Below are 24,714 nucleotides of genomic sequence, written 5' to 3'. Positions count from 1 at the left end.
AAATATTAAACAAGACACATTTAGCTTACCAGTCATTGCAATTAACATATCCACAAAATTAATAAATTATTTCCATAATTCTTATTATAAATAGGTGTACAGCAAACTTTCACTTCAACTGCTGTCCGAAAGCATGGGTTAGCATGATTTTATTTCCTTCCCAGTAATAAATATAAGATTATTATCCATGTTCTGGAATCTACAATAGCTTTGATTTTCTCAGAATTGATAAAAACATCTACTTTTTACAATAGTTGATACTTTCTTCAAATTCGGGGCATAGACAAGATGTGTCCACTTTAGTTACTATGGCTTTTTCTCTTGGAGTTCTACTTGAGTTTCTGAAAGCTCTGCAATCATCCTTTTTGTTCTTCTTTAGTGCTGTTTTGCTCTTTCTTCTTTTGTATGGGTAATTTTTTGTGATGTGTTGATAGTTTCCACAAATATAATATGTATTCTTTTCTTGCATGAAATCCTTCTTGCCTTGAGTAGTCTTGTCTCATGTGTAAGGGAATATATTTATCTTGTATACATGCTCTATACGTGAACCTCAGCATCATTTAGTTTCATTTCAAACTGTCAAAAGATTTTCTTTTCACTACAAAATAAATATATTATTTAGCTAATTCTTGAAGCTTCAACCATCCATTTCCCTGGTATATTGTGATGTGCAATGCTCTTTTTCCATCTAAAGCTTGAAATAATTAACTCCTTCAGTGTTTCAAAATCTTTTACTTCTCTTGGTTTACAGTAATAGTCCATGTGCCTGTCAATCATGAAGTAAAGTTTTCTAAGCAGGCTTGAGAAGTGGGTTGATATTCTTTTAGAATAAGAGTTTTCACTTTTTTTTTTTTTTTTTTTGTTATTATTTTTAAGACAAGGATATTTAAAGTTTTTTCTCCAATTAGTAAAACATATTTACACTTTGAAATCTTCTGGCACTTTCTGGTGCTTAAATGCTCTTTCAATAGAATCTAAAAATTTATTCTATACAACTCCAGGACTAAAAACTCCAGCATTCTGTTTCATAGGTTCACTTTCTGTTGCTATTAAACCTTTACCCTTTGAAGAAAATGTTCTATGTGTCTGTAAATATATGCTTACATAACACACTATTGCCCTTGTAAAATAATAAAAACAGCTCAGTGTTTGGTTTAGTTCGAAAATGGCATTCAAATTCCTTTTTAAAAAAACCTCATTTGGGTCAAGCTTTTGGTAGACCATTCAAGTTTGTTCACTCTGGCTTTCTAAACCACTCAGCTATGATCACTGCTTTATAAATAAATGCATGTTAATAGAAAAAAATACTAGTTTGAAATGACTCTCATACCGCTAGCAGAATGAAACATTCTAATACTGCTTCATAATCTTGGTATTCATAGTTTTGGGCACAAAATCTAGGGGAATGAGAACAAACTAGGAAAAAAAGACCTGCATGAGAATTTGTCATCTGCCAAATTCACAGTGAGAACTCTAATTAGTAGCTTTCCCACGGGAACTGGTCATCTTTACACACATCTATTCTGCATTATGTAACACATGAATTTAAAGCTGTTCTTCCATTATTTTTACATCCACTGGTGATACACTTAACATTACTGATGTCGATGAACTTAACACTACTGATTTTAATGTAGATAAAACACCCAGGTTTCATCACCTGTGATAAATTTGGCTTAAAAAATCATCATGTCCCTTACTGTACTGCAGAAGGAAAGTTAAAGCACTACCTAAATGTTTGGTTTTATGCACCTCTGTCAACAATTTTGGTACCCAGCATGCGCACAATTTTCAATAATTTAATTTTCACAATTTCATATAGAACACTGCAAGAAACCCTAGGAAAGTCATCAGAAAATGATGTTCTGTTTCACTTGTTCATCAACTTTCTACACGGAATCTTCAGTAATGACAGAAGGTCACTTACTTGATTCATCATCATCAATTGAACGGCTATCTTAAAAAGCTTCTAACTGATTTCCATACCATTCTACTGCTTATGATGTTTTCTCTTTATACTTCACTAATCTGAATGAATTTCAGCCATTTTCATGTTTTTAGCACCGAGAAAAAGAATCATTAATTTTATTACAGTCAATGGGTTTCTATATCGGCAGAGACATTTTTAATATTAAAAAAACACATAAACACAGTTCTAAGTTTCTGTAATGGTGCCGGCAGCTTCTGACTGCTGTGCCAGAATTTCAAAAGAGTACTTTAAAAACATGCCTCAGAGTACTGGTAAGAAAGTATCAAACTACTCTGTTTCCAAACCTATACATCTGTTAAAATTTCCTCCCAAACTGCCATACTGTTTTAAACATTTTCTTTATTCTCATTACTGGTGCTTTAACTGATTTAAGTATTTTTATTAGTGTGCTACGAAAAAATATTCTTTGTTTCTATCATCTCTTAAAATAGTATATTCAGTGCTTAAATTCAGCTGGAGCCCCAAATAAAACAAGGTCCATTATTTTATTATTTAACTGTGTACCATTAATGATTTGTAATTTTTTTTTATTTATCTCTTTACATTTTATTGGATTTTAATTTGATTTACTTATTAATTTACTTATTCGTCAATGTTGGTTCATCTTTCCTGACAGCATTCTGTGGAGTTCTGGAACTTCTAAATTTACAAATCAGACCCTGGAATACCTTATGTGAATAACTAACAGGCATCGCACATGCCTGTTAGTGCGATGTCTCCAATATTATGTCTGTCTCCAATATTATTACACCACGTACAAAAATGACAAAGCTCAATCATAAATGTGTGTTCCACTAAAGAAGTCAAGACATAACCTTAGAACTGACAGACCAATATGCAAAGCACCTTCAAGTGATTAGTTAATCTCCTCAAAACCCACACAGAATTCCCTGTTTTCACCCAGAAAATAGTGATTCTCATATGTATGATGTTTAAATGCGATAAAAAATCTTAAAAAAAATATGTAAATTTGAAAATTTTATGAAACATCACTGTTTGGAAACACTGCTCTGAGAAACACCCAAGTTCTATATGAAATGTCACTACCTACACCATATACTCTCAAGTAGAAAAAGTCACATCATTTGTTATTTTTAAAATGGTAAAAACAGAATCCCTCTTTTATTTTCATTATGTTGGGAATATTTCGGCGGAACATAAGTTTCAGCTGTTCTTGGAAAATAGTGATCATGGCTAGCATACAACGTCAAATTTGGACAGTTCTCTGAGACTATGAGAACAAATGAAAAACAGCTTGATCAGGAAATAGTTGGTAAAGGAAAGGCAGTGTATGAAAGATTTGAAGAGGCAAAGATCAATTCCCAACTCAATGCATGCACTTTCACCAAACAAACAGAACTATATTTCCACAATAAATCAGTTCATTTTTAATTTTACAGTGCTACACATTGATGCACACATGCAGTTCACTTCAATTCTGAGTACTTTGTAGTTTATGTCCCTGATTTCAGGAATCATCTATTCGACTTTCTGAATGAAATAAATTTACATAAGTCTTGCAACATATTATCAATTAATTTTATATTTTTCATAAATATTTTTATACTTATGTATAATTGCACTCACTTTAGTAGAAGACAAACTTTCAGAATGTGCTAAATTCTGGCAACCATGTGCATAACAATTATTCAGGGAACAAAGCTGAACAATTCTTATAACAATAACATTCTTATAACATAATTCATAACAATTCTTATATTAAGCACCATCACCATTTTCATAAGTGTTCTTTTGGTTGCATTCTATGTTCCAATGTTTTTTATATGCAAATCGTAACATTTTTTGTAACTTAAATTTTAAAATACAGTCAAAAGTCTTTAATCCGGACTCGTCGGGACTTCGGCGATTCCGGATTATCGATTTTTCCGGATTATAGATCATCAGTTTAAATCTGGTAAGATGGCATGCAGAAATTATAAAATTAAAAATATGAAACCGTAATTTATAAAATAATGAGCAATTAGGATCTAAAGGGTATCAAAATTTACCAAAAAAGAAGCCTAATATTTATTTGTTTACTTTATTAAACATTTCTTTCAACGCGCGGATGCGTAAAGCATACCTTACGCATAGCCGAAATTAGAAAATTGCAACCAGAAAACTATTTGATTTGTATTCGTGATATTTATAATGACGAGGAATTTGATTTAAATCATATCAAAGACGGAGTACATCGAAATTAAATACTACATTTAGTAAGGAATTATAAGCCGAATAAAATAAAAACATCTGCCCTGAAGATAACGATAGTGTTGACAAATCAACTTTCAGTTCATTGCGCGCCGTGACGTCCCCCCCCGCGCAGAGCAGCGTGAAATTGATAAACAGATTTTGGAACGGTTAGATAAACAAAGAATATGCCTTTATCCATTTTTTGTAGCAATTCGTTTTTTGTTTGATGGACATCGAAACATACTTTCGTTTTCTAGATCCTTTGGGAGCTCCAGCATCGGAAATTCTATTTGACATAATCGAAAGTTCAAGCTTACTTTTATAAAATTGCTCTTACAGTCTGCAAAAAATAATAAGCTGGATCCAATTCGAAGATTAAAGAACAACGCAATCATCAACATTAACTGAAATAGATAATTAGATAATTTTAGCTTATACCGTCCGTTATATATTAAACGCGCAAGCGAAAACGTATTCTGCACTTGCGCAGACGCATATGCGCAGTCGTAAATGTCTTGCGCGCACGAGTAAAACGCCTATGCGCATGCGTCAATGCGGCGCATGCGCAGAAAGATTTTAGCTTTGAGGTCCGGATTATAGATCATTCCGGATTATGGGTGTCCGAATTAACGACTTTTGACTGTATACAAAATGCATGACAGCAGAATATCTCATTTTACCTGCTTGCTATGAAATAGTGACAATTATGTTTGAGAAACATGAAAAGAAGTACATTTTGAAAATTCCAGTATCTGATGGCATGATTCATAAAAAAATTAACGACATATGCTGTAACAGTGAAAGAACAGTCAAAGATGAACTTTTTAACATTCCCTTTGCATTACAAATAATAGAAGAATCAACAGATACAAGTGACTAGGCATATCTTATAGTCTTTGTAGTATTTATTTACGAATAGAAAATAAATCAATTTTTGTATTGCAATGAAGTTTTGGGGCATTCAACTGACCAGGACTTGTTTGTAGCAATAACATTATAGATGAAAACAATAAAATTATCATGTGATCAATGTGTCAGTATTTGCAGACATCAGTTAAAAGATTTACGACTTTAACGAAAACAATCAATCCAAATACAATATTTCATCATTGTTTCTTGCACAGAGAAGTACTTGTCATAAAGACAATGCTTAAGAAATTAAGCGATGCATTGGATCAAGTAGTTTCCATGGTTAATTTTAATTCTCGTGACAAACTGAATTTTCAGACAACTTTGTATGTCTGTGGAAACAGACAACAAATTTTTATTTCTTCACACAGTAGTCAAGTGGCTCTCATACAAGGTTTTAAATAACGTGGTGTAATAGAGAAATAAATTACTTTTTTTCTTGAAATAGAAAAATACAAAGCATTTAGAAAACATCTGAAAAATGACATCTGGCATAACAGCATATTGGCTAATATTTTTGTTTGCTTTTAATACTGTCAATATAAGTATGGAAGAAAATGAAAAAATTCTTATATATCTTCAAATTACGAGCAACATAAAAAAAATTCCTTTACCTTGGAAGAGATGAATAAGAGAAAGAAACAGAAATGTTTCTGCTTGTACAGGATACAAGTGAGGTAATAATTTCATTATCAAACATCTGATCAGAACAGAAGAAAAAAATTTTTTTTAATATTTCTCATTGTTAAACACTAAACAATTTGATTAAACAAGAAATTTGCTTGTCTCTTCCAAATTCTAAATTTTTCTCTGAGTGAAAGAAAAGAACTAATGTTGCTTGCTTTAGATTACAGACTAAAATTGAGGTTCATTGAATATATTCCTGAAAAATTCTGGATCTTTGTTAAAAATGAATATCTAGGTCTAGCTGAAAAATACACTACTTGTATTACTATTTCTCATGCCATATCTTTGCAAGGCAGGATTTCAATGATGATTATTATTAAAATAAAGAAACATGAAAGCTTCACAAATATAGAAGAGGAGATGCAAGTGATTTTATCATACATTCATCCCAATATTACTAAAATCTTCAAAGATCACCAAGCTCATGTATCACATTCAATTTCAGAATTTTTATAAAAACTGTAATTTTATGCATTTTTTTAATAAATATGCTTACATCAATCAATAGCAGTACTTTATTTTTTTACAAAAGTGATACTTCCGAAGTAGGGGTAACTAACCTGTACCCACAATGTGATTCCACCCCCCCCAAATCTTCATTAATGGAATGGAATTACTCTGTGATCAATGTCCACCCCCACCCCATTTATGTCCTTGATTTCAAAAAGATTAGTCACTCCTGCTTTAAAGCTTTTGTTAGTGCAAGAAAACTTCAGAATTTAGTGTTTAAGATTGAGAACAAGGGCCTAAAGCACCAAAAATGCCAGAGCCAGGCCTGTGAAAAGCCCATTAGCTTTCCTACCTGAAATGTAGTTTTTCCTTTAAATCTTATGTAATTTTATATACCGCCTTTTTATAACAAATATGACAGTTTTTACAGTTTCAGATCAAATATTTCTTCTTCAATTTATCTTGTTTTCTCCATGCATTGCATTTTCTTTTCTTATGCTGAACTATTGGGACTGTTTATAAATCCAGCATTTTCTCTTTTGCTGTAGTTCGGGTTTTGGCATTCATCAGTAGTAATATATTTGGTTGTTACAAAGGGAATGCCTAGTTTTAAAGGTGATTGAAAAAGCAGAGAAAAAAAATCTGATTAGGACAGCTCAATTTCCTGGTATGACCTATTAAATTATGCATATTTTTTACTTATTTAATTATTTCATATTTTTAATTACATATATATATATATGTGTGTAAAATATAAAAAACACAATGGCTTTGCTCTATGAGAACAAGAAACCTCTAATTAACTTTCCGCAAATTCAGGATCTTCCCCCTAGACCTGTACTTTCTAGAACATTCCAGCCTATTACATAATCACTTCTATAAATAAAGAACACGTGCCATTTTGCCTCAGAGACCGCTCTCTTCCTCTGCTGATAAGACCTGTGCTACTGCTCTTCTGTCTTTCTTTGTTAGAATATTATGATGCTTTGAATTTAATCTTATTAAGTAAAGAATAATAATATGCCTTTTTATTTGAATAAAGATATGGAGCTGTAAATTTAAATCCTTCTGTGTCGTCATTTCATTGCCAAACTTCATTCATGTGCCAAACTGCCTAAATATTACATATATATATAATCTTATCTAATTATTTTACAAGTTTTATTTAAAAATTCTGAACATTTTAAATTACCCACACGTATTTATTTTTCATGTATAAAAATGTTTGGTTCCACCAATTGCATAAAAAAGGGAGATGCACAACTAGATGTTATAGTAGTCACATATACAAAATTTCAACAGCTAATCATTTTTTAGTTATGTGAGATACATACATACATACATACAAACACCTTGGAAAAAATCCCTTTTGAATCATTTTTAGGACCATTTTCAAATTTTGCTTACATATGCTGTCCCAGAAGAAAAGAAAATTCAAGATAAATTAAAGTTAAATTTGAGCAGTGCATTGTATAAAGATGATTATAAATATATTTCTACAATTCAAAATATAAAAAAATCAATTGAAATTTTTTTAATATAAATCTTAAAATGTGTGATAGTGGGCAAAAATGCCTGTCCCTTTCAAGTTTCCTTTTATTTAACTTCTTTGTTTTTTAACCTAATTTACTGTTTTAAATAAAGAAGTTTAATTATTTTAAATATGAACTATTAATGAGCTATAATAAAAATTAATTACAGAAGTTTTTTTCTTTAACAAATCAATAAAAAAATAATTTGTCTTCCACTTCATGTCAAGTCCATTACATTGAGATTATTTTACCCAAAATTAGTTTGTAAATCTGTCTAAAAGTGGCAGTACATATTCAGTGACATATACACTAGTCAAACTAAGCTTGACTACTTTGAATATGTACTGTGCTTCTTTAGGCAGATTTACAAACTAATTGGGGGTAAAATAATCTCAAGGTAGCAAACTTGACATGAAGACAAATTATTTTTATTGATTTCCTAAATTTTTATCTAAAAATTTTGAATTGATTTTTTATATTTTAAATTGTAGATATATATTTATAGTCATTTTAAACAATGAATTGCTCAAATTAAACTTTAAACATTAATTTATCTTGGATTTTCTTTCTGTTCTTCTGGAACAGCATATGTAAGCAAAATTTGAAAATGGGCCTTTAATTCTACTTTACGAAACTGCCCTTTATTCTGTCTATACATACAGATGGCAAGCAAAAAAATCATTCAATTGGGAATGATCAAAATGGATATTTCTATTGAAATATAATACCCTAATTTTTTTGCAATTACTTCCTTTACTTTGTACCCCCCCCAAAAAAAGGGGGATACCTATTTAACCAAAGTAATGCCCAGCATCATTTATGCATTGTTACCAATATATGGAATGGTGGTTTATAAAACATTCGCAAAAAACAGCATCTTGGGGAGTAATAAAGCTCTCCGACTCTCCATAAATTTCTGTGCTGTTGTAAAAAATATCTGGTTGTTAAGGAAGTTTTCTGCCAAAAATGTTCTTAATAAAATTAGGAAAAAAATTATAAAAAAAAAAAAAAACATGAAAGCACTACCTTTATTATGGGTAGTAATCACCACCCAAATCTATAATTTTCTGCCAATGTTTTGGTAGCTTTTCAAAGACTTCAGCCAGAAACTTGGTGGGCCCCCGAGTCCAAAAACAGATCAACCTCATTTCGGATGCCCTGTGCAGCAGGGCTATGCACCTGTGATAGAAAAGAAAAACTAACTTTATTCAAAATCAATAGTTGGTAGAGCCTTCACGAGAGGTAATTACAGCGTGGACCCTCCGGGGCATACTTTCCACAAGTCTTTGTATGACAGCTAGTGGTAATTTCTTCCACTCGGTTTGGAGAACACATAGAAGTTCCTTTACCGATTTTGCAAGGGTAGTGCACCCCTGAATTCGGCGATGCAACTCGTCCCAGAGGTCCTCGATAGGGTTCAGGTCTGGCCTCTGGGCAGGCTAATCCATTCAATGAACTCCATAGGCACCATACCAAGCCTTGGTTAACATCGAAACATGACAACTGGCATTGTCGTCCTGAAAGTAACAGGGGTCCAACCCATAAAACTGCCACAACATAGGAAGCACATTGTCATCCAAAATAGTGCAGTAGACAACGGAGTTCAGCTTACCATGAATGGGGACCAAGGGTCCCAACCCATACCAGGAGAAACACCCCCAAACCATAATTCCACCTCCGCCGAACTTGACTGTTGGCACAATGCATTCTGGTAGGAGACGTTTTCCAGGTAGACACTAGACCCAGACCCTGCCATCTGAACGGTAAAGGGTGAACCTTGATTCGTCACTCCAAAGAACCCGTTTCCACTGATCTACGGTTCGATTTCGATGTGCTTTGCACCACATTAACCGAGCAGCGTGGTTAGACTTTGTGATCAAAGGCTTATGGGCAGCAGCACGACCATGAAAACCAAGCAGATGTGCTTTCTTACGGATGGTATTCATTGAAACAATACTCCCGGATGACTGTTGAAACTCCTCGCGGATGAGGGCCATCGGTTGGGTACGGTTTTTCTGAATTTCTCTGGACAGCACTCGTTGGTCTCTATCTCCCAGTTTCATTGGTCTACCGACTCGGGGCACATTCCAAGAATCACTGCTCACCTTCCACTTCTTAATCACATAGGCCACTGTGGATTTTGGGTACTTCAGATCGCTAAATACATCCCTTAAGGATTGGCCACATTTGTGATACCCGATAATTGTACCTCTCTCGAAATCAGAGAGCTCTGAACTGCGAGGCATCTTGCATGCGACTAAAGCTGATGCTGTTTCCTACACGATATATACCGGCGGAGTCCGTGACGTACCTTAGGGCCGCAGATATCGTCATTTGCATAGGTGTCCAAATACTTATTGGTAGTCAGTGTATATATATATATATATACGTAAACATATAAACATGGGTTACAGCTTATTTTTTTAATATAAAAGAAGTAATAGATGATACAGAAAAAAAATTGATGGCATAACAAATTATTTATATTAATTAACATTTATTATAAAATGGAAAAACTGGCATTAGTTATTTCTAAAAAACAGTAAACCTTTGGCAAGATCTTTGTTGGAAAGCCATAGATATTGATTTGATAACCTTCAGAGATCAGAAAAGTCTTTCCACACTAACCTGAGTAGGAGGAAGAGCTCTTACTGTTAAGACTACTTCTTTTAACTTTTCAGAATAGATTTTTATAAGCTCTAAAAGAGGTGTCTTGCAAGTGCAATCATATTTCTCTATTTCTTCAAAGGCCATGTAGAAATCTTATTTGTATTTTATCATTTTTATATCTAAAGGCTCTTGGTTCTTTATTTTCATTCGCTTTGCCTTAGCCTTTTCAATATTATCCAAAAATATTTCTCAAAATCTAATTCATCACTGGAAAAGGATGATAAAGACTCTATCGCATTGTTTGCAACTTGACTGTCCTGATTTGAATTCTCCAGTTGTTCTGAGAATAATTTCCTTCTTAATGAAAGTTCATAGATGGCTTTCTTTGCATTTTTAATTTGTTCGTTATCCAAGAAAATTTGGTGTTTCGGATCTACATATGTTGAGCCCAGCAAGACCTCATTGTCTAGCAAACTAGTTTCTCTTTTCTTAATTAAAGAAATGATTCCTTCTGCAATAAACCCTCCATTTCAGAAAGAACAAATACCCCCATTCTTCCCTCCTGTCAATTCTTCAGATTGCAGCTTTTTTGTGTAGCTATATATGGTGTAGAAAGAAGAGTTTCCAACTCTGCAAGATCATTCCACAGTCTTTCTGTTAGTGAAACATTAAGATTATCTACTTCTTCTATTATCATCAAATATGTACTTCCTTATTGCGTTGTTTGATCAATAATTGCTCCTTTTACTGCTCGCTTCCTAAGAATGGCATCAATTTTAGGAGTTCTTGCTGCTATTGCTGCTTACCTAAATTTACCAGTGAGATTTGTAACTAAATAAAGTAACTAAATGAATCAGTTTAATCACTAATGGCAAATATCACATCCATCCTCCTCCCTTATATTTATTAATATGTCAATAAAATAGAAAATAACTATTTAATAATGTATATAGTCTATAAATAAAAATAATAACTCAGCTTGTCATTAATTTTTTCAATTCATTTCAAATTCAAACTGTCCAACAAAAACTGGAGTCGGAGTCGACCTAATTTTAGCGACTCCAACTCCGACTTCTTTTACCCCTAAATCTGCCTGACTCCACAGCCCTGCTGTGCAGACGGGAAAATAGCACCAGCAAGATGTACCTGCAGGTGTGAAAAAAGGTAGATGTCCAAAGGAGCGATATCGGAGCTGTATGATGGTAGTGACAAAAGATCCCATTTGAGTCCAGCCGATGAACCCAGACACATGTGGTCTTGCATTATCTTGATGGAACATTACCTTTTTGCGCCGGAATTTAGTTCAATGTGTTTCTTTGACAGACGTGTCAACACACACTGACATCTCGCTGTACACGTTATTGTTGAGGGTTTTACCTTTTTCCAAATACTCTTTGTGGATAATACCATGGCAACCCCACCACATACAAAGCATGATCTTTCTGTTAGATAAATTGCACTATGCAACGCTACTGAAAGGTTTACCGGGTACACACCAACACTCTTTTCAGTCTGTTGAAGTAAATCCAATTTTTATCACAAGTGATGATCCAATCCAGAATTTTGTTCTTTTGTTGATATTCAAGCAGATTAGTGCAGGCACGAACACGTCTGTCCTTATCTGCTCGAGTCAGCTTACGCAGTACCCAGCATTTAAACTTGTACATCAAGTTTATGCGATGTACAGCACGACTAATGGACATGGCACTGATGCCAAACTCTTTAGAAAGCTCTGGAGTGGTTGTACACTGATCTTCTTCCACAAGGTGTCGATGATGGGCCTTATCAACATCAGTAGGCCAGCCAGAGCACTCTACTTTTTGAATGTCATAGTCCTTGGTTTTGAACTTTCGGTAACAAACCCCTTCACAGTGTGCTATGATACAACATAAGTACCTAAAGCTGTACACATGATTTGATGGCATTTTGTACCTGACTTTTTGCAAGAGCACTGGAAGTAAATAATAGTTCTATTTTGGATGTGTGATTGTCCTATTTCAGACCCCGTGTACTTAATGATAAGGATATTTTTTTTACAAATTTCACAACACAGTTTTCTAAAGCAAGTTTCTTTCTTTCAAATGCCTGAAACTGTTTGATAAAATATGATTAAACGTGCCAACGCGAACTGTATGTGCAGACGATATTCCCAGGTATCTTTTGTTAAAATCCAATATTTCTTTCATCAAAAAAGAAAAGAAAAGGGGTTGATCTTTGGGTTATGGTAACTTGGCGATTTTTTGGTGACCAACTCTGCTACAGCAACCCTCTATTTTTTTTCGCCGCCATATTGTCTTCACGAAGTAAAGACAAGTTTCTTTTCTTTTTATTTACTCAACACTTTTTCCAACAATCTACTAGCCGAATTACACTTATGCTAGAAATTTTATGTAACAAAACTGCTTAATCATGACAAATATTAACTGCAAAATTGGGAAAAAGTGCACAATCCCAAACTCCTTGCGCGTTTTTCAGAATAGCACATACACATAAACCATTTACACGTCGACTTATTTTTACTTAAAAAAAAAAACCCAGAATTGCACAAAAATGGCATTGCACACACTCTTAACTTTATCCATCTACACTGCTATTTTCTCATAAATTACAAAAATTTGCACGAAAATGCAAAAAAATTCAGTGAATCTTTAAACTCAGTAAAAAGCACATATATGAAATTACCTGATCACGAAAAAGTATATACCCTTTCCAAGGATGAACATTTGCACGTATAAAATAAATAAAATATCCAAAAACTTTTACCTCTAAATTATCTATTATAAACGTCACCAACGAATTTCTAACGCAAACATTAAAAATGGTTTCAAATACTTAGTGTCAAATATTTAAATTATTTCCACGCACATTTACTCCTACTGAAATGTATACCAAATTGCTACAAACATATAATTCACAAAATAACTATCATTTAATTAAAATATAATTAAACCATGTACACGTCGACTTATTTTTACTTAAAAAAACATCCCAGAATTGCACAAAAATGGCATTGCGCACACTCTTCACTATATCCATGTACACTGCTTTTTTCTCATAAATTAGAAAAATTTCACGAAAATGCATGAAAATTTTGTGAATCTTTAAATCCGGTAAAAAGAACATATATGAAATTACCTGATTGCGAAAAAGTATATACCCTTTCCAAAGATGAACTTTTCCACGTATAAAATAAATAAAATATCCAAAAACTTTTACCTCTAAATTATTATATTATAAACGTCACCAACGAATTCATACCGCAAACATTACAAATGGTTACAAATACTTAGTGTCAAATATTTAAATTATTTCCATGCACGTTTACTTCCACTCAAACATATACCAAATTCCTACAAACATATAATTCACAAAATAACTATCATTTAATTAAAATATAATTAAATTCAAAAACACTATTTAAAATATAAATAAGCACATACAGTAAATTAATAAAAATTAGCTTACCATTCAACCAATTCTTTTGAATTATCAGATAAACGCATTAAAATTTTAGAATTCACTTTAGACAGCGCCATGCAATCCAAAAATTAATCAACACTACTTCACACAACACACAATGAAGCTTAATACAAAATAATATACTGCTACAGATATTTTTCCAAATTTTTCCCCTCTTTTCCGATTAAAGGACTGTAATTCGTCCATTAATATCACATGATCTCTCATTTCCCTCACACAACATAATGCATAATCGGAACTGAGTACTTCTCACATTATTACCAAAGTCCTAGGTAGGAACCTTTATCGCCTCCAAAATGTCGCCAAACTACCAGTTACTATATTCCAAAAATCAGCCAGAAAAGGTTCAAGTATCATAAAAAATAGTAATCCATTAAAGAAATGTCATAATATGAAAGAAGCACACTTTCATATCCCAAATTGATTATTTGTTACACACTTGACACTACCATTTATGGTTAGGTATTATAGTACTGAAAGAACAGGATTTCATATCTATTCATTCATAAATGTCCAGTATTAAATGCCAAGATTTATCATGCATTTGCCACAAAACTATATAGTAATGATCATTTCCCCTCAAGGAATGAATGAGTAGTGAATAATAACAGCATAAAATTGTCATACCGTAAACAACATCTTTTTAGAATGCAAGTCCTTCCTGAAACATCTTTTGCTTCCAACCACTGCAACAAACATCTACTTCTTATATATTAGCCCAATTTCTCGCAGGATCTCTTTTGTAACTTCCGAACTCCATGCTTTGTTTCATTGAAGAAACTGGAGGCATTCACTGATCAAATTTAATTTCTTTTCCTATTATTGCCGAGTGCTAGGAAACAGATGAAAAGTGCATATTTTGAGATTGGGCAATCTCTCCCACTGTTAGTTGTGCATCTCATATGATTAAATCCTTTAATTAATAGAAATCAATGGAGGAAAGATGTGGCTGTGGGGGTTCATTTTGAAATCTTATGAATCTTTGTGAATCTGAAATTTTAATTGTTTTACCATCAAATGTTTCATCAATGTTTTTTCACTTTAGTAACTATGGAATTTTCTGTCTTAACTAACAAAGGTTCAAAAACCTTGCATGACTGAACTACATAAATATTAGCACTATTCAACATTTAATACCTGTTGAACAAAACAAATACTCCAGCAACATCACCCATGTATGACATTCTAAATGGTTATTAGCATAAGTTTGGGTATTAACCTTCTTCCAAAATTTAAAAAAGACCCGACATCTTTCAACAACCAATCCATTAGTAACAACTAACGAGAAAAGGCCAGACTTCCAGATTTGGTCACAACACATATAAAATAAGTCAAAATTATAACAATCATCATCAACAAAGAAAAGATATAAAAAAGTGTTAATTTTTTTATTTACTTATTTATTTTTTAATTCAGTTCCAAGAAGATTCAGATTAAAATATTTATAAAACATAGTGCAGTTTCCTCTTCAGAGAAGAAAATTATACAGCAATCAAACAATTCTAATAAACATATATTTCTGATATTTGGGATGACAATCATGTCAGAAACTTATCCAACAAAAAAAAAAATAGGTATAAGTGGGCAGGAATGCCAGAATTTCACAATGTTCAAACAGTCCCACTAAGTTAACTTATGCAGCTCTACCCCTAGTTTGATTGAAAATTCCCATGGAGATGAATTCGAAGACCTTTCACCCCTCTTCCCTACTACTAAACCACTTGAGAGGCCTTTTGTCTTGACAGTATTTTAAATGCCCTCATGCCACATGGACACTATACATTTATCCATGCCTCTAATGGGATTTGAACTTAGGTGCATCAATACAGCAGCCAACATCACTAACCGCAATAAGAAAGGCATTCAATTGTTTTAAAAACAGTAGAATTCTGAATAAAATTTTTAACTGCTTATTCAAATAATTGCTGAGCTAGTTTGAAAGCCAAATTAAGATACATATGAAGTTTTAAACAAGACAAATTTAATGTATTGTGAAATAAAATTATGTAAACATATTCCCTTTTAATATAAAGCTGATCTGATTATATTTATTAAATATTATGTTGCACATATGTTGACTTAATACGCTTATTAAACATTATGTAAAAAAAACTACAGTTTGGAGAACAAGAATTTAAAGGAAAATATTCTAACGCAGATATATGCAAACACATACACATGCAAGCACACACATATATATATACATACAAAATTGAAATATATTTTGAACAATTTACTAGTAGCAACTTTACACACATTTAAGAAGGTTGCAATTATAGGGCAATTTTGTAATGTAAATATACACATGTGCACTTATTAAATGTGAATGCAAAAAAAGCATGCATTGTATAACAAGACTGCAGAAAAATTTCTATATAAATTTATGGAATTTACATACATAAATTTATGAAGGTACAATAAGTAATGAAATAAACTGCTTTAAAAAGCAAAAATAAAGCTACGGAAAACTATACAACTTCAAATATAAATATGGGCAGTTCCACCTAATTTAACGTTATCAACATTTACATGGTTACTTGTTTAGAAATCGTTAAAACCGGCAATTTAAATACCAAAACAACGCAGTGATTCTGCAACACACGATTAAAGTCTCCATCTGAATATTTAAAAAGTATGTAATATTTTAATAGGAAAGTTTCTTAAATGTTTTAGATTAATATGTATTAATTATATGTTACTTCAACTTTTTATCATTTATTCTCTCCCTGAATGTTGACGAAGATCACACCCATTTCTCTCAAGCCACATACTCTTCAAAATAAAGAGAGAGTGACTTACCAAAACTTTAGTAAATCTTTTTTCCAACTCATTTTGCTCAGGCATGGGCATTTTCATGCTGTCAACAGGATACTGTTTTACTCTCTGATGACAGGTACTCTGACGAGAAGACCCAGCGTTGCCCATCCTGGCATTAGATGTTTTCGGCAGTTCGATCACCATAAGCAACACTTTTTTAAATGCCGAATACTAGTTAGTGTTCAAGTTTTCCACTCCAAGTGACAAACACAGGCATTATACACATTTAAATATACGACATATATACAACTTATAATCGAGGAACTCATAATCCCTGAAAATACCGGACACAAACATCACAACCCCTTCATTCATGCATTATAATATCCTTCCAATAATAATCTGATCTGATGTCAGAAAAATGAGTAATACTCATAAAGCGCATGCGTTAGAAAAGCACAAACATTTCACTTCAGTTCATTTTAAAATAAGCATCCGCTTTGCATTTTTACGTACGGATTTTAAGCTATAGAAAAACACTTTTAACAATGTTGTACCTTTATCAAAGCTACCTTTCGTATTCTACTTTCATTAACTAATGTTAATTAATATGAAATAAAAAATTATAAAACATTGACTGGGTTTTAAATTTTAACCGAGCTTGTTTTTCTTTTTTGTGTGCTTGAGTCATCTGTCGTGAAAACCGGTTTCCATTTAAATCAACTGCTTATAGATTATGTGGGATATATATTTATGTTTCCATCAGTAATTTTTATAACATTTTAAAATTAATTTCTTCATATTGTTTTGATTATATCATTTTAAATTGTATATTCTTTATCCATCTAATATTCATAATAATTTCTATGTTTCTCTAGGAAGAAAACTGTAGCTGCTCCAGTAATTTAATCCTATTCATCAAGATGTATATAGGTGAGAAAGTGTTTATTTACCTTATCTCTTTCGGCGAGAGAACTCGTGGACGTCGAGTGATCGGCTTTTGATAATCGTTGGCGTGGTTGAATGTAGCATACTGTACTGTGTGTTTACTATTTTTCATCTAAGGAGTCAAGTTATTTTCTAAAAATGGCTCTCTGTAAATTCTTATCGGTTTTATCACATACTAAGGACTTGAAGGTAAAAAGGGGGTAACAGAAAATGATACTATGTTAAAATTGTAAATAAAATAGTCTATATTGCTTTCGCGTTTATGTTCTTAACTTATTATAAAATGGTTTATGTGTATTTTCTTCAGTGTTTTTATACTGAAATCACGTTTTATTTAATTTCAGCGTCTAGGGCCTCTCTTCACAATATGTTCAAGAAATACCTCAGATACTACGGTTAGTGGATTTATAAGATATAATTAATTTGAAATTAAAAATATTTTAAAGAAATTGCATGGTGTATTCTTAATCTCTGCTACAAATGCAAATTTTTCTTCTCTTCACTTTCTTAGAAGAAACTTACTTTTTTTCTTATAGTATCCAGAAAATTCTGTAAATTTTATGCATTGTTGTTATTTATTTTTGAAAAAAAAAAATAGTCTGTTTTTTTCAAATATTAATTGTGATTTCAATAATATAACTAATTTTTAACTAAGTAGTTTTTATATACATGTTGTTATGTTTAGAAAATTCAGAATATTAGTGTATAATACTAAAGCACACAAAATTTTTGCGTATGATCTAAGTGAAATGAAATTTTTCAATTTAGGATCTAAAGTCTGTAATGGCAAAAGCAATTGTGGAGCATCAAAAGAAAGTTAAAGAGTTTCGAGAAGTTTATGGAAGTAAAGTAATTGGAGAGATAACAATTGATCAGGTTAGTACATTCAGCATTTTGGCTTTTAAAGCTATTTGAAAAGCACTGTTATTTCATATCGGGAAGATACTTGCTTTTAATACTGAATAATAGAATCAAGTGGAAATTGAAGCATTAATGTATCTTTAGTGATTAAAATGCATGTTAATTAGTAGTGCATTTTGAGTGTCATATAACAGGAAATAAGAGTGTGAAAAGGAGAATTATATTCATATCTTCAGCAATCTATCAGTTGACCCACCTTTTCAGTGATATGTTAACCAGCCAATCTTTTTTGCTTGATGTAGTTGAGTATATTTAGCTGTTTTTTTTTTTTTTTTTTTTTTATTATTGCAAGGTTTAAAACATTGTCTAAAGTGATTTTAATTTACTTTTCAAATACACTTTTGATTTTTATTAGCTAGGTATTAAAAATTTCTAGATGGTATATGCTTATATTATCTTTGATTAATGGTGAATTAAAGATAGTTTTATTGCCACATCTGTATTATAACTTACATTTAAACTTGCAGTTAATATCCACCTTAAGTTGTTTTTATTTAAATTATAATAGGATATGTATGAATATTGCTTAATTTATATTTAAAATAATTTTGGCCATTAGTATAAATAATAAGACCTAAATGGGTACTTTCTTATTAAAGCAACTATCACCATTTGTCATTGAAATCAGCAAACTGGTTTAATCCTAGTATCCAGTGCACAAGGGATTTGGCGACTTTATGATGAGCAGTAAACAGGACATATACCATGAGTAGTTAAACGGGTCATTTTGGTGTCGCTGATAATTTTCAAAATCGCACCAAAGCTGCACCGTATACTAGGATTTTACCAGCAAACTTAACCAACAAACTTGTAATGTGCATTTTATTTGATTCACAAATGTTATTCACCAAACTATACAAAAGGTGTACGTAGTGACCACTTTAAAAATGGAGTATCTTTAAACATTATATATTTGGCAACAGAAGTATGAAAATATTTGAAAAATGATTATTTTTTAGTTAAAGCCATTATTTTGGCTAATTCTTTTTTACTTGATGAATTTGGATTTCCCTAAACAAATATTTGCCTATAGCAACCCTACTAAGAAAAGCATACAATGTATTAGAAGGAAGAGCAAAAATTATAAAAGGTTTGATAATGATTATTTATTCATTTTCAAATGCTTGGCTTTTGATACTTAAGCCATTAGCTGACTTGCTTCCCAGTAATTCTAGGTGACAGAGTAAAAATTATGAAGTGCAGAGCAGGTGTTTAAATGTTCTTTGCCCATGTGTTGTCAGGAGTCATAAAGAGAAAACGCTGGAGAATTACTGATTCTAATAGAAAAGGGATAAGCATTAAAGCAAATCATGTTAGTCAGAAGATAAAAAGTTGTCACATCTGGACCATTAGGAGAATTTGGAATAGTATCTTTTATATAGGAGGCACTGATTGTAAACAAATTTAGTTACTTTTCTGTTTTGCCGGCGCAAGCGATAAAGTCGCCAATAATGGTACAACCGATGCCGAACGGAATATTCTCGCTGGGTAACCTTTTACACCTCATTTTCAAAACAAGTCGCAGTTTTTTCTTATCAGATTGATTGTTTCTTTCAATACTGGCATATATTACATAGAATTTTTATCAGATAGTTCAGTTTTATGTCTAAGGCCATTTTCAGTAATTAAGTCAATTAGGATGCAATCACATCGCTTACCCGAAGCCGAAAATATAGAAAAGGTAAAGTCAAGGGTTAAAATTCATCAATTCTAATGAGAAAGCATTAGCGAAGTAAAGCACTGCAGTTTTACATAATTTCTGAGTAAGCTATTTGTACGAATAGAAATATTTCTTGCATTTAAACTTGAGTTCCAAATTAAGATTTAACTTGAAATTAATGTAGATCATTACTGAGAGCATTAGATTTTTGTAGAGTAGTTTACGTGAGATGAGATCGCTTCGGGTCACGTGATAGGAACCGGCAAATCAGGATGTTGAACCATGAAAAAGCATAGTAAATTCCTAAATTAATGTCTTTTTACAAATTTATTGCCTTTATTTATTGGCTTTTTATAAAATTTTAAGCGATACTAAAATGTTTATGCCTTCAAAAAAAGAATTCTTAGAACTAGCATTTTTTAATATTTTTTATGTCTATACTGTATGTTGTCGCCAATAAAGTCTGCTTGGCGAGATTTGCGCCGGCGAAACGGAAAAGTACCCAAATTTATTTAAATATTTTCCAGATATATGGGAAAGTATGAAAAATAATGATATAAGAATTTATTGCAAGTGGATAAAAGCTCAGAATGCGCTGCATAAGCAAAACTGCCAAAACAGAACTTGGTGAAGTCATAAATGAGTGGGACTAAATTTGTGGCATCACAATGTATTTTTGCATATTATACTGTGTTTAATTTAATATTTTCTTTTGAAAATAGCAATAATCAGTTGCTTCTTATTCTAAATTAACATTAAACTCTTTATTTTAAATTTATTTTTCTAACAAAAGCTAAGCTTTGGTTTTACTGAAAATATGCAGAATAAATTGTTTATTTTAAATTAACATGATAGAATAGTTCAGTTCTACCATTTATTAAAATGGTAAATAATGTTGCAGTCTCGCATACCATAGAACTTCAATATTTTCAAATATGTGTTTAAACTTTTGCAATAATAAAAATAAAAACTTTTTTTTAGTTTAAATTCATATCATGGAACATTTTAGTTGCACCCTTTTCACAAACTGACCTTATTACTACACATTACAATTCCCTACATAATATTAAGTAGACAATCTTCATTATTAATAAAAATATCAAGTTAGCAGTTAACTGCTTCCCTTACAAATTTTTTTGAAAAAAAATTGCAAAAAATAATCATATTTTTTTTTTTATTTTATTATTAAATACAAGGAAACGAAACAAAACAAAATATGTAGGTTTTAAGTTGAATTTTTAATTTTTTACAGATGTAAAAGCATATTAGTTTACTATCCCGAGTTATCTCAAATAGTAAACTGATGGAAAAAGTTAAATATTAGTGTTTGTGTGAAAGTTTTTCAAACACGGAACAACACAAAGTGACACCTGACATTCTGTACACTGGTATCTGGTCTCTTTTCTTACTGGCTTACCTCTTGAATCTCTTATGGGTGCACACTGTCTCATTGGATTTGATTTTTTTTCAACAGGAATAACATCTGGAAAATGCCTTGAGGTTATAATCACTATCTGAAAAATCATTGCTTTCGCTATCTTGCATCATCGCCATTATTTTTAACTTTTTTCAGTGCAACTATTCTTCTTTATATATTCCACAAGCTGCCGTATTCTATACAATAGGGAAAATATGTGACCAGTCCCACCAAAAGAACCATCAAATGAACAAAACGTGGCAGACTGCCAATCAAAGCTGAATATTTTCTTTCATTTCCTCCAGGCTCAGTAAAACTGTGATAAAACAAATCGCACTGACAAATTTTGCTTCAACCAAGTTTTCTCAGGATAATAATTAACTGCAATATATACGAATCTGAGATAACTTGGAATAATCAGCCAAGCAGTTAATTAAGAAATAGTAAGTCTTCCCCCTTGACATATGAACGTCATTTACAGCTTTCATTTCATTGTTTCTAAAATTCCTAAATGACATCATATTCTTGTTTATGCATATTACCATTCATAACTGTAAAAAATCCTATTTCTCAGAATAAGGAAACTAAAAAAAATAAAAACTACAAATTTGAAATACTATGCAGTGTTTCGAGTAGGAAATATAATAGCAAGTGCAATTACAGAAGCAAACTCGATGTATTAAAATAATAAGGTAAAATTTACTTATTGGGTGCAAGTTTGAAGTTTTCCTACTCTTCTTTTTAACCCTCTGACTATTAACCTCTTCATTGTCTGTAATGCGCTTCAAGCGTTCTTCTACATTTTAAAACTTTTAAACGTTTAAAACACTTTCTAAATGTTTACTTGTTTGAGGTTTTATTTTTGTTTGTTTTAATACCTCCTAGAGGGCAATATTAATCAGGCATTCTATTTCTAATTTAATTCCTCCCCCCCCCATGGGTTTTATGAATATTTGCGCCATTTTACATAAGATATAAGACAGTGAGAGATCTTAAATGTCTGCTCAGCAGAAAAAGAGAAAAATGAGGTTGTGAATTGGAAAGAGCAGAAGGATATACGTTTGATGAGTACAGTCCATAATAACTCTATGATTGATGTTGAAACACGGAAAAGAACTGTAAAAAAACCAATAATTGTTAAATATTACAACAACAAAATGGAAGGAGTGGATCACCTGGATCAAATGTTATCAAATTAATCCTGCTGTTAGAAATAAGCAGATATTATTACTTTTCTGTTATGCTTTATTTCCTTGTAATTTTACTTAATACAGTCAAAAGTCGTTAATTCGGACATCCATAATCCGGAATGATCTATAATCCGGACCTCAAAGCTACAAACTTTCAGCGCATGCGTCGCATTGACGCATGTGCATGCGCGTAAGACCTTTCCGACTGCGCATATGCATGTGCACAAGTGCATAATACGTTTACGCATGCGCGTTTAATGTGTAACGGATGGTATAAGCTAAAATTATCTAATCATCTATTTCAGTTAATGTTGCAGATTGTGTTATGAACTGGATCCGGCTTATTATTTTTTGTAGACTGTTAGAGCAATTTTATAAAAGTAAGCTTGAACTTTCGATTATGTCAAGTAGAATTTCCGATGCTGGAGCTCCCAAAGGATCTACAAAGTGAAAGTATGTTTCGATGTCCATCGAACAAAAAGTGGAATTGCTGAAAAAAATGGATAAAGGCATGAAGAAAGTGACAGAGAGGTTAGTGAAAATGAAAAAATTTCGATTGACAAGTTAATCGGTATTCTTGGCACAGCAATTACAGGACTTGAACAGCGAAACTTTGTAACTGAACAAGAAATTATGTCTGTTTATATAGAATTAAAAAGAAAGTATTAGCACATAAAACAAAGCAACTTAAACAACTTACATTGAAAGAAATGTTTAGTAAAGTAAACAAATAAATATTAAGGTTTTTTTTTTTTTTTTTTTTTTTTTTTTGTTTTGTTTTTGTAAATTTTGATACCCTTTAGATCATAGTTGTTCTTCATTTCATAAATTATAAATTACAGTTTCATATTTTAATTTTATAATTTCTGCATGCCATCTTACCAGATTTAAAATGATGATCTATAATCCGGAAAAATCGATAATTCGGAATCACCGAAGTCCCGACGAGTCCAGATTAACGACTTTTTGACTGTATTCATTTACAATCATCCACTATGAAAGTTGTGTATGTACAGAGAAACAACATTACACACTGTGAAAAACAAAGGTCCGCTGGGTAGAAATTTTCGCCAACAGGAGAGGACGGCGAAAGAGTTTACAGGACATGTATGTCCTACTAATTTTTTTTAATTGCTGCTGGGTTAAAAAGTACTTTGAATCTCCTAAATGTTGGGGATCATCATGCAATAGTTAGAAAATGAAGACGCTGTTGTGTTCGTAGTACACAAATGAATATGGAGAAAAGAACAAATATCAGTTGCCCGATATGTAATGTTGGGTTATGGGTTATGCAAAGAATGCTTTTTACCCTGTACCATATTATGTAAATTTATTTCATATAATGAAGTTTTCCAGAATAATAGGTGTGCTTATACTAAGTTGATCTCTATGTGTGGGACATATGTATCCCACCATGTCCCACCCTTTGGCTTGAAAACTATTTGTCAAAAAAATCCCAAATGGTAAATTTAACTTATTTATGACATATTTTGTTCACTTGGATGGAAAACGGAGTGTTTTTTTTTAATTCGGTGGTCAAAGGGTTAAAAAGATCATCAAGCTATTGATATTTATCATGATTCGGAAAACTTTTATCAACATATTAAAAGAAAAGCAATTAAAACTGCAGTTTAAAATGAAAAAATGATGCTTTCAAAAAGTTAATGTAAAATGTAAAATGGGTAATTAAAAATACAGTGTACAATTAATACAAATATAAAATATGAAAATGATATATTAAACATCCTGCTTAATATATGATATATTACTGTTGTTCTTATTTTGTACATAGCTATCTGTTTTCACTTTAAAAAAAATCAGAGAACTGCAAATTCAGCACTGTACACATTCTTGGTATCGTGATTTCTCTAGTATAGTTGAAACTTTAGAGTATGCCCAAAAGTGATGAAATCAAAAGAGGGATTATGTTTTTTAAAAGTGAACAAGAGCAAAATATTATCCGACAACTC

The 24,714-nt window shown here is 31.8% G+C and overlaps 2 protein-coding genes across 8 annotated transcripts in view; one reads left to right on the top strand and one right to left on the bottom strand.

The window, feature by feature from the left end:
* Positions 1–17,011, bottom strand: part of Frl (formin-like protein) — a 146,967-nt gene extending 129,956 nt beyond the window's left edge. For 2 of the 3 annotated variants that reach the window (XM_035364208.2, XM_035364209.2), the window contains exon 1: positions 16,651–17,009. In XM_035364208.2, coding sequence (XP_035220099.1) covers positions 16,651–16,812 — 162 coding nt within the window. In that variant the 5' untranslated portion in view covers positions 16,813–17,009. Of the gene's footprint in view, positions 1–16,650 lie in introns of all 3 variants that reach the window. The other variant, XM_035364210.2, reaches the window with a different exon arrangement.
* Positions 17,012–17,124: 113 nt separating this feature from the next.
* Positions 17,125–24,714, top strand: part of LOC118193169 (citrate synthase, mitochondrial-like) — a 30,878-nt gene continuing 23,288 nt past the window's right edge. Inside the window, exons 1-4 of one of the 5 annotated variants that reach the window (XM_035364213.2) lie at positions 17,125–17,346; positions 17,487–17,541; positions 17,901–17,951; positions 18,325–18,432. In XM_035364213.2, the coding sequence (XP_035220104.1) occupies positions 18,340–18,432 (93 nt within the window). In that variant the 5' untranslated portion in view covers positions 17,125–17,346; positions 17,487–17,541; positions 17,901–17,951; positions 18,325–18,339. The other 4 variants (XM_035364214.2, XM_035364212.2, XM_035364211.2 and 1 more) reach the window with 4 other exon arrangements.

The sequence above is a fragment of the Stegodyphus dumicola genome, chromosome 8 (assembly GCF_044657685.1).
Source record: "Stegodyphus dumicola isolate Sdum_Otavi_A_Nest chromosome 8, ASM4465768v1".
Classification (NCBI taxonomy): domain Eukaryota; kingdom Metazoa; phylum Arthropoda; class Arachnida; order Araneae; family Eresidae; genus Stegodyphus; species Stegodyphus dumicola.
The sequence above is the reverse complement of the archived record's forward strand: the minus strand, read 5'-3'. Positions and strand labels throughout refer to the sequence as shown.